This window comes from Camelus bactrianus, chromosome 18, assembly GCF_048773025.1.
Source record: "Camelus bactrianus isolate YW-2024 breed Bactrian camel chromosome 18, ASM4877302v1, whole genome shotgun sequence".
NCBI classification, from domain to species: domain Eukaryota; kingdom Metazoa; phylum Chordata; class Mammalia; order Artiodactyla; family Camelidae; genus Camelus; species Camelus bactrianus.
The window spans coordinates 8,783,940-8,800,681 of NC_133556.1; the positions used below are offsets into that span (position 1 = coordinate 8,783,940).

At 57.9% G+C, this 16,742-nt stretch overlaps 1 protein-coding gene across 3 annotated transcripts; it reads left to right on the forward strand.

The window, feature by feature from the left end:
• The first annotated feature begins 909 nt into the window (after nt 1-909).
• On the forward strand, nt 910-16,566 carry LAT2 (linker for activation of T cells family member 2). 3 transcript variants are annotated; one of them, XM_074345944.1, is made up of 13 exons: nt 928-1,966; nt 5,901-6,023; nt 6,456-6,495; nt 10,067-10,110; nt 10,278-10,338; nt 10,595-10,632; nt 10,901-10,936; nt 11,021-11,051; nt 11,595-11,650; nt 12,692-12,754; nt 12,849-13,100; nt 13,524-13,644; nt 15,747-16,566. In XM_074345944.1, exons 2-12 carry the CDS (start codon nt 5,930-5,932, stop codon nt 13,625-13,627), a joined length of 819 nt encoding a protein of 272 aa, XP_074202045.1. In that variant the 5' UTR covers nt 928-1,966; nt 5,901-5,929; the 3' UTR covers nt 13,628-13,644; nt 15,747-16,566. The 3 variants fall into 3 exon arrangements, with proteins under 3 accessions (XP_074202047.1, XP_074202045.1, XP_010970660.2); XM_010972358.3 differs by having other exon boundaries at nt 961-1,966; nt 13,029-13,100; XM_074345946.1 differs by lacking the exons at nt 13,524-13,644; nt 15,747-16,566 and having other exon boundaries at nt 910-1,966; nt 12,692-13,084.
• Nucleotides 16,567-16,742: the final 176 nt, after the last annotated feature.

The window sequence follows — 16,742 nt, forward strand, 5'->3', positions numbered from 1 at the left end:
CTTCCTTTCTAACTCACAAGTGAATGGTCTATAAGTAAAATGGAACTTGGAGGAATTTGAGAATTGCCTAGGAAGGGGGCCAGATCCTCCTTCCACTGAGGTCTGAAAAGGATCTTTGGATTGACGGGCCCATTTCTGTAAATGGAAAACAGGCTCAGAGAGGGTCCTCGAGGGCTCCTAGGTCCCCCTGTGGATGGACCCTGAGACTTTGTCGGTGGTTGGTGGTCACTTCTCCAGCACCTGCCATCGCTAAGGAAGGCCCACGAATCCAGTGTGGAGAACAGAACTTCATGCCCAGTGGACGTGTTGGAGCTCCTGTCAGTCTCTGGGCAGGAAACCCTGGGGAGGCACATAGTCCAGGGATGGATAGAAACCGATAGGCTGGTCCCAGTGGGTGAGGAGGGGCCAGGCAGTCCCAGCAAGGACCTGCATTTGTGGTTGGTGAAAAGACAATGAGCTTTGGAGGCTTTGGAATCTGGGTTCAAATCCAGCTTAGCCTCTATAAGCCTTCAGTCAGCTCGCCTGAATAAGAAACCCAAGGTCTCCCTGGCAAGAGTTGCTGTGGGACTTCCCCACATGGAACAAAGGAGGGGCCATGATTCACAGGCACAGGTTTGAGAGTTGGTTGAGGTTGGCTTTAGTCCTAGTGCCACCTCGTGCAGGGGACGGGGTCAACAACTGGTGCTTAGGGCCTGCAGGATCTCCCAAAAACTCCGGTCCCTGCACCACCCTTCTCCACCGGGTGGCAGCATCGGGTGCCCAGACCCTGGGTTTCGTTTCGGTTCCTGCTGAACCTCTCGTCTGCACTTCCACCCTCTCCTAGCTGGGCCTGTGAAGTCTGGGCCACCCGGAACTGGGGCTGAAAGAGAAACCCCATCCCAGCAGATAGGGGCCCCAGAGCTGGGGAACCAGGTTCTGAGATGCCAGACTGATGGGTGTTGGGGACTCTTGGGGGCTTCCCTGGGGTGCCTAGCAGGTGGGGTGCCACTAAGAGTTCGGTGGCCTTAGGCAAGTTACGTAGTGACCAGTAACAGGGGGTGCTGAAGGACACTTGGTGTGGGGGCACTCGTCTCTCTAACAGGGAGGGAACCGGCGCCCAAGCAGCAGGTAGTCAGAGCGGGGCCGCACTCACCCTGCCCCTGCGCTCACCCTGCCCCGTGCCTGCCCGAGGCCTGGCTCCATGCCTCCGTGAGCCTCATCTGGAAAATGGGGATGAGGAGGCTCCCAGGACTGGAGGAATCGTGATTGTCCCTTCTGTCCTTCAGCCTGGTCCCTGTCCCACTTCCTCTGATGCCAGAGGCTGCCCCTCCTGCGTCCATCTGCCTCTGTCTCTGGCCCTTTGTCATGTCTGGCCCAGCGTGCATCTGCCGCTGTCTCTGCCTGTCCACCCAGGTGTCGTGTTCTGTGTGTGTCTGTATTTCTCATTCTCTTCCTGCACATATATCTTTTTCTCCCTGTGTGTGTGTCTTTCTGGTTTTCTTCCTTTGTGTTTTCAGTGTGGATGTGTATTTATGTGTCTGTGTGTTTTTAGTGTGCATCTCTCTGGGCCTTCCTACTCTTTCGCTGCCTGTGTGTGTCTATGGGAGCCCCCACATTTCATTCTTTTTCTCCCTGTCCCTCTGTGTGTGTTCCTCTCCATGAGACGTGTGTGTGTGTGTGTATTTACTGTGTGTTTTGTGTGTGTGTCCACATCCTTCTGTTCTCTCTGTGCCTGTCTGTCTCAGTCTCTCTCTCTCTCTCTCTCTCTCTCTCTCTCTCTCTCTCTCTCTCTCTCTCTCTCTCTGCCGCCGTCTGTTAAGCGCAGGGCCTGTCCGGCAGAGCAGCGGATGTGAGGGATGATTCAGTGGCTGACAGGAAGCCCTCCGCCTTGCCTGCTGCCCGCCAGTATCTGTGGCGTTGGCATCGGCTCGGGCAGGTGTGTGGGCTCAGGATGAGGTGGCCGCAGTGAGGAGTCCCCCGCTCTCAGGTAAGCCTTTCCCAGGGGTGCCTGGAGACTGGCCCCAAGGCAGGGGTCTTGAGGCTGTTCCCCTGACACCCCATGGGGGTGGGAGTGGCCCTGCTGGCCCAGCAGGAACACTTGGCTGCCCGCTGGGTGGGCTGAGAAGAAGCCTGGATGCCTGGAACCCTCTCCCTGGGTCCCAGTCCTGTCCTGGTGCCCCTGGTTAGGGAACCTTCACCCAGACCCTGTGGCACTAGAAGGGCAGCTGTTTCTGGGGCTCCAGCCTCCCCAGGCCAGCCTGTACAGCCCTGGGAAGCCCTTGGGGCAGTCCCATCACTTCCAAGGACTGGTGAGGGGCCAGGACAGCGGCTCCGCGGGCCCCAGCCCATGAACCATGGTTTCTTTGTCTGTAAAATGGGACCGTAACATCCCTGCCACAGGGTTACAGGAGATGGGTGAGACACTACAGACAAACAGGACTGGGTCCTACCCCAGGCCAGGGGGAAGCAGCTGTCCCAGCCGCCCCCACCCAGCCCCTGCCCGGCCGCCTGCTCTCTGCTGGGGGAGTCAGAGAAATGGTAGGCCCTGGGGTGCTCCTGGTGCCCCGCTCTGGCAACAGGTGGCCCCGGCCTTTACCACCCATCACCTCTGCTCCGGAACAAGGGCTGCCCAGGCCCCTACACCAGCCACCTGAGCGTTAAGAACCTCCTCTAGAGGCCTCTGGGTCAGCCTCATCTGAACGCCAAGGTTATTTGGGAAAATGGAGCAGAGCCCAGCGGGTGGAGCCTTCCCAGGTCCCTGACCAGAATCTTTGGCTTCACCCCTCGCCCCATAGCCTGACCTTCAGGCCTGGTGGGCCTCAGTTTCCCCACCCACTGCATGAGGAGGGCTGGGAGCCTGGGCAGGACGGTCTCCAAGGCCTTTTGGGGTGAGAGGCTGGGGGCTGAGGCGCCCTCAGCCCGGCCGAGACGAGAGCTTGTCCGCCATTGGCTTGTTGCCAACCTTGTTCATCTGAAAACGGCCCACTTCCCTTTCTGCTATTTTGGCCTGCAGGCCACGGGCTGTGGCGGCCTCCCCTCCCCTCCCCCAGCCCTGCCTGGCCCCTGGGGGCCCTCCTGGGGCTGCCGGCCTGCCTCTGCTGTGGCCCAGCTCCTCTCCCCCACCCCCACCTGCCCTGCCTGCTGTCAGACCTGGGTGGGAAAGCGAGGAGAGAGGGTAGGTGCATTCAGTCTAGGGGGCAGCCACTGCGTTTTCCTCAAATGGGTTTCTCTTTTTAAAAATATTGTGTGATTCTTGAAAACGCAATGTAAGAAAGTGTTTACAGAAGAAAGAAATGTAGGCCTTGGAGTCAGTCTGCCCCACTTGTGGCTCCTGGCTCTGTGACTGGCCGCTGTGTGACCTTGGGCAGAGTGCTCACCTCTCTGAGGCTCCCTCTCATCCCTTGGAAGAAAGGAGCTGGTGTCTCCAAGGTGACGCTATGCGTATCTGTGACAACAAAGGAACTAGGGCAATGGCCACACTGTCCTTCAAATCCTAGCCCCACCCTGGGCCCGAGCACGACACCCCACATGGGGCAATGGAGGGGGGCTCAGGCTTGCGTGTCTGGGGGACCAGGCCGGGAGGGCTTCAGGTAAGGTTGCCCCACACTGTTCGCTGCAGGCCGTCCAGGCAGCTCTGGCCCTGACAGGCTACAGCTGCCCCTTCCCATTCCACAGGGACTGTGACGATGGCAAGTCACGGTGGTCACAGCCACGCTCGCCCCACTAGCCTGCACTGGCAGCTTACAGGCGTCACCTCAGTGCCGGGCCTCACATGAGGGTCGAGTGTCATTATTTAACAGGGGTAACCGAAGGCTGGGGATGCTGGGGTTGAACAGCTGGGGCAGACTTTGTGTTCTCATGCTCCCCTCTCTTCTCTCACCCAGTGCCAAGTTGGTGGAGATGGACCAGGGCTGGGGGCACCTCATCCTGGAACAGCAGGGCCTGGGGAGCAAGAGGGCTCTCTGATGCTCAGGGTAGGGAGGGCAGCCCAGGTCCTGCGGCCTTGACTGCCAAGACAAGAGTGTGGACTTGCTCTTGGGGTCTTAAGTAGACCCTGGGGGTGGCCAGAGCTGGACCCTCATCCTGGCTTTTTTTGAGAGCATGCGTGCAACCCTCCTGTGTCTGTACCAGAATCTCCTCTGGGGGCAGAAGGAGTCTCTGCCTTGACCAACGGACAAAGGTGTCAAGGGTGGGAGCGTGTAGGAACTATCCAAACCAGCCAGCGGGAAGTAAGGCCCTCCGCAGGTTTCTTTCCTGGAAGCCCTGACCAGGCTGGACATGTTTGCCTCTCCAACAACTCTTTGAGGAAGGCACTGGGTTGATCCCCATTTTATAGATGAGAAAACTGAAACCAAAAGACTCTGAGGCACAGGCAGGCATGCCCCCTCCAAGACCAGGTGCTCCCAGCCTCTCACAGTCTGAGATGGACTTGGGCCACGGCCAGAGCCCCGGGAGGGAGCCGGCTCCGGGGCAGCCACACAGCGTAGAGCAAGGCTGGGGAGGGACGAGGGTGAGCAGGCTTGGAGGGAAGTGCCCAGGGTCTGAGGGGAGGGAGAGCAGAGATCCCCTGGACAACATCCTGGGGTGACTGGGTCATCCTTTGTCCTCATGTGGTGGCCGCCTGGTCATGAGGTCTGCGAATTCTCATGTTCCTGCTGATTCACTTGGTGTTTGGGGAAAGGAGAGGTGATTTCTCAGTGAGGGGCCCCTGACCAAGGCTCAGCCCTGCACAGGGATTCCTTGTCATCTTTGCCACAGGGATTCAGGAAGCTCGGAGTAGTGAGGGGACAGCCGGATGCGGTGCAGGTCTTGGGGGCAACCAAAATAGGTGTACAAAGCTCAGTTCTCCTCAAGCCTCGCCTTCCCAGTTGTGAAGTGGGGAGCAGCCCTCCCTCCTCCCAGGCGGCCGAGGCGGGAGGAACAGGTGTGCACGGAGTGGACACTCCGTAGTGTGGGCTCCACGTGCCCACCCCAGGGCCCGGCTCCCTCAGAACCCCCTGCTGCCCTCAGCTCTGTCCCTGGGCGTTGTGAGGGGGCTGAATCTCCTTATAGCTGCAGCGGTTCTCCCTGGAAGGTCCCTCCAGGGGGCCTTGCGTTCACCAGGCCGTCGTGTGCTACCTGGGTCTTCATCGAGGCCTGGCGATCACAGCTTGGCCCCGAGGCTGGGACCAGCCGCTGACCAAGAAGCAGCTTCTTGGCCTGACTACCCAGCACATCCCATCCCCAGACGCCAAGGTCCCTCTGCCCAGGCGCCCTTCTCCCCCTCATGCTCTCAGGCCCATATCTTCTGAGAAGCTTTCCTGACCTCCCTCCTCCCGGCGCCCAGGACAGGAGGAATCCGGGCAGATGGGGGTTTTAGGAGTGGAAATCCCACCTCCAGCTTCCCCGGGAGGCCATGGGCGGGTGGGTGGCAGCTGCTGGGGCTCCCGTGCAGACGAGGCCATGGACTCTGAGCTTGGGGAGCAAAGTCGGGTTTGCAGGAGGCAACAGGATGCAGTGGGCAAGCCAGTGTTAGGGTCTGGAGGCCGAAGTTCCAATCCTGTCTCTCCCCTTAGCAGCTATGGGATCTCCAACTTCCGTGTCTCTGTGGGGGAAGTAGCCCGAGCCTCTCCCTCAAATGGCAGTTGGGTGGACTAAGCGAAGGCGGGGTGGGAGTGTGTACGACCGCGTGGCCCCATCTGACAGGTCTCCATAACCCTCCAGCACTTCCCCCGTGTTGACGATGGCCCCGGGGTGTTGGGGGTGTGGGTCGGGGGTCAAATGGGAGAACGGGGCTGGTTCTCTCGCAGCCCAGTCCTGGAGGGAGGGACTGGGCTCAGCTGAGGGGCTGTCAGGGGACAGTGGGGGTCAGAAACCTGGGGTTCCTGGAGGGGGCGACCCTGCAGCCCCCCACTCCGGCTCACGGTGCCCCCACGTTGCAGCCCCGCAGGAGGAGTGGCCAGGAGCGGACATGGGCACGGAGACGGAGCTGCTGTGGCCGGGGGCGGCCCTGCTGCTGCTGCTGGGGCTGGCGGCCGGCCTGTGCGCGCGCTGCTCCCGCCCAGGTAAAGGCTGGGGGTCATGGGCGGCAGGGAGGAGAGGTCGGGGTACCCAGAGACCCTCTCAGGCCCAGACCTGGCTGCAGTCGGAAGGGGCAGTCAGATACGCCTCAAGAGGCAGAAGTGAAACCCCGGGAGGCCAGCCCCTGAACCGGCTCTGAAGACAGCGGGGCCAGGTCACCGGCGTGAGTCCGGGGCAGACAGATTGCACTGGACAAGGGAGGGGAGGCTGAGCTGCCTGTGGCGTCCGCCTTGTCTCTTAAATGACTGGTGAGCAAATCCCGCCAGTGTCAGGTGGCCCCCCGTGATTGGCAGCTTGGCTCCCATATCCGGTCTGAGGCCTGCACAGGGCACAGGGGAGACAAGATGGGGGAGGCCTCGGATCTCAGTTCCCACTCCAGCCCCCGGATGCTTGCTAATCTGGTCCTGTTCTTGCAGGTGCAAAGAAGTCCGAGAAAATCTATGAGCAGAGGAGCCTGTGAGTGTCTCAGTGTCCCCAGGTGGCTGACTTTGTGTGCCCTGGGCATGGGCATCCCCTTGGGCCTCCCCACCCCCATCCCTCACCCTTCACTCAGACCTCCTCCATGCCTGGCTCTAGTGGTCCTAAGTGGTTAGGGGAGAGAGAGGGGGCGCCCAGAGGGTGCCCAGACCCTGCCCTATCCTGGCCAGGGAGGGTTTTAGGAAGAGGGGATACCACACTCCAGCTAGCCCGGGAGCATCTCCAGAAACCCCCGCTGTGACCCCAGCCCAGGGGAGCCTGCGGTGCCAGGGCTGGGGGTTGACGGAGGAATCCTGCCCTCCTGGTACAGTGGGATTTGGGGGAGCAGGGGATAGAGACTGGGTACTGTGTCCAAATCTCCCCTGGAAAATGCTAAAGGAACTCAGAGGACAATGTATGGTGTGTTCCCTAGGGGATCAGAGAAGGCCTGACTGAAGGATTTTAAGAGAAAAAGAAGGCAGAAGGGGACATTCTAGAGGGAGAGGGCAGAGCGTGGGCAGTCACTGACTTAGGGCCAGGGTCGACACTGTCTTGGGGATGAAGGGGCAGGTGTGAGCATGTCTTGCAAGAGATGAGCTGACTGTGGAGGAAGGAGGGCCTTGGCTGTGGGGTGAGGCCTTGTCCTTTGTCCTAAGAGGCCAAGAGGAGCCACAGAAGAGCTGGAAGCAAGGAGGTGGGGGTGGAGATGAAACGGGGTCACTGACCCCAGGCAGAGTGGCAGGACACACGCAGGATGGGGTTCCAGGCACCTTGGGGACAGGCTGGCCGCTCTGTGAGCCCGGGGAGGGTCATGGTGCTGGGCACTGCAGATCAGGGGGCTGACCCAGGAACACCCACCAGGCAGGAGGGCAGTGGCCAGTGGTGTGTCCTACAGTGAGTGGCAGAGGCTCTGAGACCTGTGTGCTCACGTGTGCATAGGCCTGCACACCCACTCACATCCACAGTCTCCTCATGCACTTGCTCATGCGTGCACTTCTCACACTTGCTTGCACGCCTGGGCAGGCACTCACATACAAACTTGAACACACACCCTTTCTCATTTCCTTTTGCAACTGAAAAACCACAATGATATTTTAAAGCAGAATTTTCCCATCCATGCCCACCCTTGGGGCCAGGGCTGGACCTTCCCAGGCTTTGAGGGTCACTTGGTTCTCTGGATCATCAGCCCACAACCTCCACTAGGGGTGAGCTGGGCTCCCCTGGTGGCCCCCACACCCCTGCCCCAAGGCAAGTTCCTCAATACCTCCCCTCTCCCCTCCTCCCTCAGTTCCTGCCCACTCCAGGCCCCTGATTAATCTTAGAACTGTAGATGGTCAGAGCCACAAGTTAAAACTCGTCAGTCACGTGGGAGGTGGGAAAACTGGGCCTGGATAGGGGGAAGCGGGAGGGGAGACTTGAATTCTCCCCGCCTCAGTTGTGTTCAGTCCTACCAGCCTACATGAAGCAACTGCTGTGTGTGCCAGGCCCACCTCCTGCATCACTTCCCCTGGGAAACCATGCTTGGCTCTCTTCTGTGGATTTAAGGCATCCTTCCTGAATCAGGTCACCCTGACCCCGAGCCCTCCAGGAGCTCCTAGCAGGCTGGGCCAGGTCCCCACTCTGATCCAGGGGAGGAGCCCAAATTGCCTTAATGATTAGCTAATCTGCTCCACTATTTTAGTGGTGGCTTCCATTCTCAAGGGCACTTCATGGTCCAAAATGGCAGCTAGAGCTCCCGCCCTCATCTCTGCATTCCAGGCAGTAGTAAGAGCAAATGAGAAGGACAAAAAGGGTGCACCCCAGTTGGCAGTGTCTCCTTTAAGGAGCTTTTCTGAAAGTCCCAACACCCTTGGTTTGCATTTCATTAATCAGGGCTTAAATATGTGGTCACACTTAGGTGCAAGGGAGGCTGGGATATATAGCCCTTTGTTTTTAATTGAGGCAATACTGGTTTATAACACTGCATGTTTCATGTGCTCAACATCATATTTCTACTTCTGTATACCCCACAGTTTGCTCACCATCAAAACTAGTTTCTATCTGTCACCACTACAGTTGATCCCTTTTACCCATTTTTCCCTCCCCTCCCCCACCCCCTCTAGTAACCACTACCCTGTTCTCTGTGTCTATGTGTTTGTTTTGGTTTGGTTTGTTCATTTATTTTTGTTTTTTTTTTTTTAATATATTCCACATATGAGTGAAGTCATATGGATTTTTTCTTTCTCCATCCAACTTATTTCACTTAGCATAATACCCTCAAGTTCCATCTATGTTGTTGCAAATGGCAAGATTTCATCTTTTCATAGCTGAGTAGTATTCTGTTGTGTATATATATGACATCGTCTTTATCCATTCATCTGTTTTTTTTTTTAATTTTCCAAACAATTTTATTGAAATGTACCAAGAGTACTTTTTTAATCCATTCATCTTTGATGGACACTTAGGTTGCTTCGCTATCTTGGCTATTGTAACTAATGCTGCAATGAACATAGGGGTGCAGATACCTTTTCAAATTAGTTATTTCATATTCTTTAGATAAAAACTCAGAAGTAGGATAGCTGGGTCATACGGCAGCTCTTAGTTTTTTGAGGACTCTCTATACTATTCCACAGTGGCTGCGCCAATTTACATTCCCACCAACAGTGCACGAGAGTTCCCTTTTCTCCACATCCTCACCAACACGTGCTATTTCGTGCCTTGTTGGTAACAGCCATTCTAACAGGCGTGAAATGATATTTCATGGTGGTTTTGATTTGCATTTCTCTAATAATTAGTGATGTTGAGCATCTTTTCATGTGCCTGTTTGGCCATCTGTGTCTTCTTTGGAAAAATATCTGTCTATTCAGCTCCTCTGCCCATTTTTTAATCAGGTTGTTGAGTTGAATGACTTATTTATATATTTTGAATATTAACCCCTTATCAGATATATCATTTTCAAATATCTTTTCTAATTAGGTTGTCTTTTTGTTTTGTCAGTGATTTCCTTTGCTGTGCAGAAGGTTTTTAGTTTGATGTAGTCCCATTTATTGGAAAATATAGTCTTTTAGATGGGCATGTGGCTGTGCAAATAAAAATCAGGGTTCTGTTTCAAAGGAAGAAAGGAACTCTGGGTGACGGTTAGGTACCTAGCTGTGTCTGCTAAGCTTTGAATTTGCTCACCACATCTCAAGAGGGCCGTGCTCTCTTGGGAATGTTAAACGCTCCTGGGTGGTAGGTCGTGGGGGCAGCCTCTTTGTCGCTCCTGATTGAAGTCACTGCCCTAGTCCTGTCCACAGATCCTCCTGACCATCTCTAGGGTCCTGGGGAAGCTGGGTGAGGGCATGGGTCTGGCTGGCAGCTGGCTCCAGCCCAGGGCCATGTGAGAAGGGTGGGCACCGATGGGCAGGGCAGGGAAGCAGTCTAGAAAAGGGGGCATTGGGAAGCCCTGGATCTGGCCCTGGAGGGCCAGCAGCCACTCCTCACTCTCGCCCTGGTCTGTCCCTCGTCCCTGTCTGTCCATTTCTCCTGTCTCTCTGTCCCTGATGCTGTGGGAGGCCAGGCCCTGGCTCAGCACAGCTTCTTGTGTTTCCAGGCAAGAGAATCAGCAAAGCTTTGCAGTGGCCCGGACCTACACCTGTGAGTCCCCGGACAGAAGGGTCCAGGGCCGCGCTTGGGATTGAGGGTGTTCCGTCCCTGTTGTTCTGAGGCTGGGGGCCAGGCCCAAGCTTGTGGGATGCTGGGGTGAGGGGACTGTGCTGGCCAGCAGACCTGGGGCCCAGCCAACATCCCCTCGTCCTTTGCAGTGGTCAGGGAGGCCTGGCCAGGGACCCCGGTGGGCACATCCTCTGGTGCGGAGTCAGCAAGGTAGGAATGAGCCTCCTATCCCAGGCCCAGAGGGGTCCCAGCCCCCCGGACGTGATGAGAAGGGCCCTGGGGGTCCCCACCTTGCTGAGCCCAGGCCGAGACCTTGTTCCTTCCTTGGATCTCAGAGCCCCAGTTCTGATTCTGAGGGCCCCACGGGGGTGCTGTGGGGCTGTGGCCTCCAGACTCCCAGAAAGCCTGGGGTCTCTCCCCCACAGCCCATCCTCAGCCCCTCCCCCCCCCCACACACCCCGTGCAGGAAGGACAAGCTGCTGCGGTTCTCCCCCAGCCTCGAGGGTGAGTGACACAGGGCTGGGGTGGGGGGAAGTGGGACAGAGACAGGTGAAACCTGGCGGGAGGTGAGGTGCAAGGGAGGCCTCCCCAAAGGAGAGACACGTGAGCTGGGCTGGGAGGCCTGATGGGGCTGGCCTAGATGGGGAGGGGACGGAGAGCAGGTGAAAAGGTGTGAAGACTGGAAACACCTGGCTTCCTTGGTTGGCTGAGCTGGGAAGGGGTGGGGGCTGGGGAGCTGGCAATGAGCCAATGGGCCTGGCCTTTCTTTCAGATCCTTCTTCCCCCAGGTACCAGAACTTCAGCAAAGGTATGTGGGCTCCGTGGAAGAGGGGGCCACGGTGGGGGCCCACAGCCCCAGCTCAGGCCTAATTCTCACCTCCTCCTTCTGCAGGAAGCAGACACAGATCAGATGCAGCCTACATGTGAGCGGCCTTCTCCGGGCCCTGGCCACCTCCTCCCTGTCCTCGCCCGCCCCTGCCCTCAGCTTCCTTATGTGAGAATGGCTTCCTGCCCTGGAACCCGCTGGCCCAGGCAGGCTCTCTGTCACACTGTTTCCCCTCAGATGACCATGACTTTGTGGGGACAGGGACGCAGCCCTGCTCTGGGAGGGGCTGTCTTGTCCTGGTTCACCCAGTCAGAAAAGTTTCATGGAACCCCACAGAGGAAGGGCCTCCAGGATGCCACTTCCTCTCACGGCTGGGCAAACTTAGCCCCAGGGCAGGAGGCGACTTGCCTAAGGTCACATGGTGAGGTGGCTAGAGCCAGGCTGCCACTCCCTCAGCCCAGGGTGGCTCAGGGGCCCAGGGAAACAGGATGGGGGGATTGGGGGAGACCCTGGCCGAGCCCCCACGGGCTCTTGGGGACCTATGGCTGGAGCAGCCTTGGCCTCCCTGCCTCCTCATGAAGGCCCACCCCAACCATGGGCCTGCCCAGCACTTGGAGCTGTGTCTGTGTTTTCTTGCCAGAGACCCCATCACCATGGACTACTACAACTGGGGGCAGCTCCAGAAGCCCCTGGAAGGTGAGGCAGAGGACAAGGATGGGGAGAGGGAGGAGCTTAGCTTCAGAAGCCATATCCCTGGGTCCAGAAGTTGTTAGGAGGAGGTGGAGGAGGCCGGGCCTGGGTCTGGATCAATGGAGGAGTCAGGGAGCTGAGGAGGCTGGCACTGCAGGCAGCAGCCCAGGTGTAGAGGAGGGAAGGGATGTGCCAGGGGTGGGGGCACCAGAGGGGGAGCTGAGGCCAGGGGGCAGGCTGGGCTGCTTGTCAGCCAGGCCCCGCTCAAGGCTGGACACGGGTGGGATCTCGGAGGAATGCCCTGCACGGTCCAGCCTTGCTGCTGACGCTGAGCCCTGTAGGCTCTGAGGATACTGGAATCTTTAACACCTTTGCTTTACAGAAAGAGAAACTGAGAACCGAGGGTAGGCAGTGCCTGCTGAGGACACAGGCCTGGGCTCTGGCCTCGGCCGGACTAGGGTGGGAAGGGGGTCCTCCTCTCCCGCTTGCCACTTCTAAATCGGGGAGGGGGCCCTCACTGCTCAGAACCTCTTTGACACAGATGGCTGCTGGGTGGGGAGGTGTTTACGGTTCAGTTCCCCCCTTGTGGCGATGTCGGGGTACCAGGCTCTGATACGCAACAACTAGCCGAGGCCTCTGGGCAAGGATCCTCTCTCAGCCTGCCCTCCTGCCTGAAGGATCCTGTCTCCAGATGACCTTAAGCCTGGTTCCTGTCTCTCTTTGGCCCTGGCAGCTCTCCCTGCCCCTCTTTGGCCAATAGAAACGGGCCTCCCTCCTCCAGTTATCCATCTTGGGCCTGATTACAGCCCTGTCCCCAGTCTCCTTCACCCAGTGCTTTGGGGGGTGACCTTGGAAGACCGAGGAGGGGACCAAGGTGAAGGCTGCTGGAGCCAGGCCAGCGCCCATGAAGAAGTTTGTTCAGGAGAATGTTTGAGGCCCTGGGGACCCAGAGGGCTGGGGCCTTGGCAGGACAGAGGGAGGAAGGAAGTGCCAGGCCTGTGGGGCAGGGCCCACCAGCATCCCATGCCCTTTCCCCTCTCTCTGCAGATGACGATGACACCAACTCCTATGAGAACGTGCTCATCTGTAAGCAAAATAAAACCGAATCAGGTGAGGCTGCTCGCGCTGGAGCTGGGCAGGGAGGCAGGCCTCCTCCACAAGCCCCACCTGCACACTTCACCAATCTCAGACCTTGTGTCCCAAGAGGAGGCTCCATCAGCCCCGGGTTCAGCGGGAAGACACTCGGGAGATCCCCCCTCCACCTCGGCCAGCATGAGGACGCAGGCTGACCCTCTGGAGGGGAGGCCATGGCACCTCACTGGCCTGAGGACCGGCCCTGGTGGCTGCCCCTCGGCCAGCCCCTCTCCTGGTGTTCTCCCTGCAGAGGACGAGGGGTCTGAGGACTATCAGAACTCAGCATCCATCCGGCAGTGGCGGGAGTCCAAGAGAGTCGTGGGTATGTGGCCAGAGTCCAGGTGCTCCGGAGTGGTCACCTTCAGGGCTCAAAGGGGCCTGGCGTGGGATGGACAGGCAGGAGGAGGGGGAGGAAGGGGAACTTCGGGATCTGGCGTGGGAGGGCAAGGCTGGGTGGGCTCCCCTGCAGTCATTCAGCTGATTCCATCAATGACTACAGAGGCTCAAACTGCGCTGCCTTCCAGCAGCACCGGGGCCTCCCAGCCGGCTGCCTGCCCAGCTGCGCGGTTGGAGTTGCACTCGCCCTGCTTCCAGAGCCAGACAAATCTCTGGCAAATCCCAGAGAGTGGGACAGGACACATCGTCCAGTGTAGCCTTTCTTGCGGGCTGCTTTGTGGTGTCCGGGGAAACAGGGGTGGATGTGTGTCCGTGTGAGCCACCTGACCGTCTGCCCACTGATCTGCAGAGCCAGTCCTGAGGGAAGCACCTCCCTCCCTGGCAGGAAGCCCGGATGAGGACAGTGGGGAGCCTGATTATGTGAATGGAGACGTGGCAGCCACAAAAGCCTAAGGAAGATCTGGAGGAAGGTATGGTTCAGGGCGGTGGGCCACATTTCAAGGGAAAAGCTGGGGCTGGAGGAGCCTTGGTGGGGCAGCACACCTGGGTGCTGAAAAGGGGTGGTTCCGTGGGGTTCCCGAGCAGCCCCCACTCCTGCGGCTGGTGTGGTGAGGTGACAGATTCACGGCAGGCACAGAGTCTCAGGCCGAGTGGGTGTCAGGCAGGTCAGGCTGGTAGGTCGTGGATGGGGTGAAGGGGTGTTTCTGCAACCTTAGGCAAGCGAACTAACCTCCTGGGACCTATTTTCTCACTTGCAATATGGAGCTAGTGGGACCTGCATCTTAGATGAGACCCTGCACAGGAAGTATGACCCAGGAAGGCTCGCCTGTGCTGGACTCAGGGGTGTGTGCAGGACTGGGAGGTGACGGTGCCAAGAGCTCACATATACCATCTCTTAGTGCCCCAAAGGCTCAGAGCGGAGACAAGCCACCTGCCCGAGGCCACACTTTAGAGTGAGCACTCAGACATTGGAGCCCAGGCCCTGCCACCCTGGAAGGCTGCCCAAAGTCCCGATCTGGGGGGCACAGCAATCCTCTCAGTGGGTGGCAGGCCTGGGCCGTTCGAGAACCAGCAACAGGATCAGCTGCAGAAGTTTAAGCCCAACGTGCAGAGCCCACCATTCATTGACTGACCCAGTAGTTAGCGGGCGCCTTCCAGAGGCAAGCCGGCCTCAGGTGCTGGGGACACAGTAATAAACAGAATGCACACAACTCCCTGTCCGCTTAGAACAGATGTTCTGGTGGGAGAGAGAAAACAGAACCAGTCGGAAGATAAGAGAACAGAAAAGGAATACGGCACATTAGGTGGTGGGAAGAGGCAGGGAGGAACGTGGGGTGGGCACGGTGCTGCAATTTAAGCAGGGCAGGGCAGCAGGGAGCCTTTCAGAGCTCCCCTCCCCACCCCTCGGGGGGAGGACACCCAGGCAGGGAGACCAACAAAGGCTGCCTGGCAGGAGTGTGGGTCTGACGACCCAGGGGGTGTGGGCGGAGTGATGGGGGGGGCGGCAGGGGTCAGGGGAGGCGGCAGGAGGTGGGCAGGGCCAGCACCTGTGTTTTCTGAGACGGGGGATGTGTGCAGCACAGGGAGGTCGGGAGCAGAAGAGTGACCTGATGTTTCTAAAGGCTCACTGGCTGCCGAGCAGAGACACGGACACAGGGGGCGGAGTTGGGTCAGGGAAACCAGGCAAGAATCTAGGGAGGCGGTGGTGGAGGCAGATTTGGAGTGATCTGTGGCATCAGTGGGGTCCAACTCACATGCTGGGTGCTGGGGGCGAGTCAGAGGGGAGCTGAAGAGTCCTGCAAGTTTGTGCCTGAGTGATGAGAGGACGTCACTTTCTGCAACTGAGATCCAGGAGGCTGCAGGGGGCAGGTTTTGAGGGCAGGCCTGTTAAGTTGGAGATGCCCACGCAGGGGAGATGTGAAATGGGTGTCTAGAGAGCCGTGCCTGGGTTCAGGGAGAGGGCAGGGGCGGAGAGGTTGCACAGGTCTTTAAGACGAAAGAAATCTAAGTATCTTGTACGCTGACGAATGATAGGGAGGTTAAGTTTGGGGTCAGGCTACAGCCGGCTGGGATCACACCCCGGACCTCGCACAGAGAAGGGTCTGAACTCCACAGGCTGGCGTCCACAGTGGCCCAACAAGACCAGAGCGGCCCAATCCCTGTGTTTTAGTCAGTTGAAGGGCTGCCAGGTAAGGCGGAGGGCAGAGTGGGGTTAGAACCTGATACCCTCAAGTCGGGTCCCTTCTGGGTTCGAGGGGAGAGGACGCATCTCGATGGTACTGGTCACAGGACACGTGCAAGTGAAGGCAGTGCAGAGGGTGTTCCTACACCCGACAGGTAGGAATAAGGACCGAGGAGCAGGCAGGGTTTTAAACGAAAAGCAGAAGCTCCTGGAATAAGAAACATGCTTAATTTTTAAGGCTGCTTGACAGGCAGGTTCTCTGCTCACTGGATGCTAACCATCACTGGGCATCCTCCGCTGACCTGAGCAACTGCTCCGGGGCTGAAGGGACAAAGCGTCAAGCCAGGTGAACCTTTCCCTCTTAACAAATGCTTTTCTTCTTCATTGAAGGAGCCAAGGAACCACTTACTGCCTCTCCAGGATCCCTTCTCCAGAGCTGCTCAGCTTCTAGACTCCATGTGGCTACTTCTGGGAGGGGCACCAACATGTTCAGGGGACCATCCATCTGGCCACGGGGCACCCAGCCCGGGGAAACAAGTTACATACAGACTGGCCCTCTGACCCGGCTCCTGCGGGCTGGGCAGAGCCCAGGGCCAAGGGTGGCTCCCACTGTGCTAGGGTGCCCAGGACTTCAGGCACTCGCATCCCCTTAACTATACTTAAAACATCGTACTACATGGGTGTTCTTTGTGTCCTTTTTCGCTTTGGATTTTGATCCCAAATTGCTTACTAATGTCAGTTGCTGGGATAATCTTTGTGATAAGCTTGTACAGTTAATTTATATAAGCGGAGCCGTATTTAATATTCTGCATTCCAGGGTAGAGGTTGTGTCTATCTATCTTGTCTCCTCTGAGCATTACAGGTACTTAACTTCAGCAAGCAGTGAGGCGGAGCCCTGGCGCTCCTTTCTTTGGGTCTCAGTTGACTGAATTAGAGATGAGGCCAAGCCGTCTTTGTGACCCTTCAGTGGGAGTGTCTGCTGTGGACAAGGCATGTCACAGTTCTAGGGGATGGGCAAGCAGAGTGGGGGTGACCTGGAGGGGCACCCCACAGTTGCCCTGAGGCCCTCAGCTGACTGGGCAGAAACATGACTATCTCATGGGAAGGGCGGGGGGGCCCAAGGGACCTTCTGAGTCAGAAAAGCCAGAGTCAGCGAAACAAAATGCCTCCTCCAACAGAAACATCTCAATAAACTGTTGTTCCAGTTTAAGAGCAGTGATTCTCCTGTGTCTGCTTTCCCTGCTTCGCACAGAACCTTCTATAGGAATGAAGGTTAGGCCTCTCGTTTCATAGAAGGGACCCTGAGGCCCAGAGAGAAGGCGGGGGACAGGAACTTGGTCCAGAGTCCAGGCCTTGTTCCAGATGCTGCACTGATTCTTTCCACGA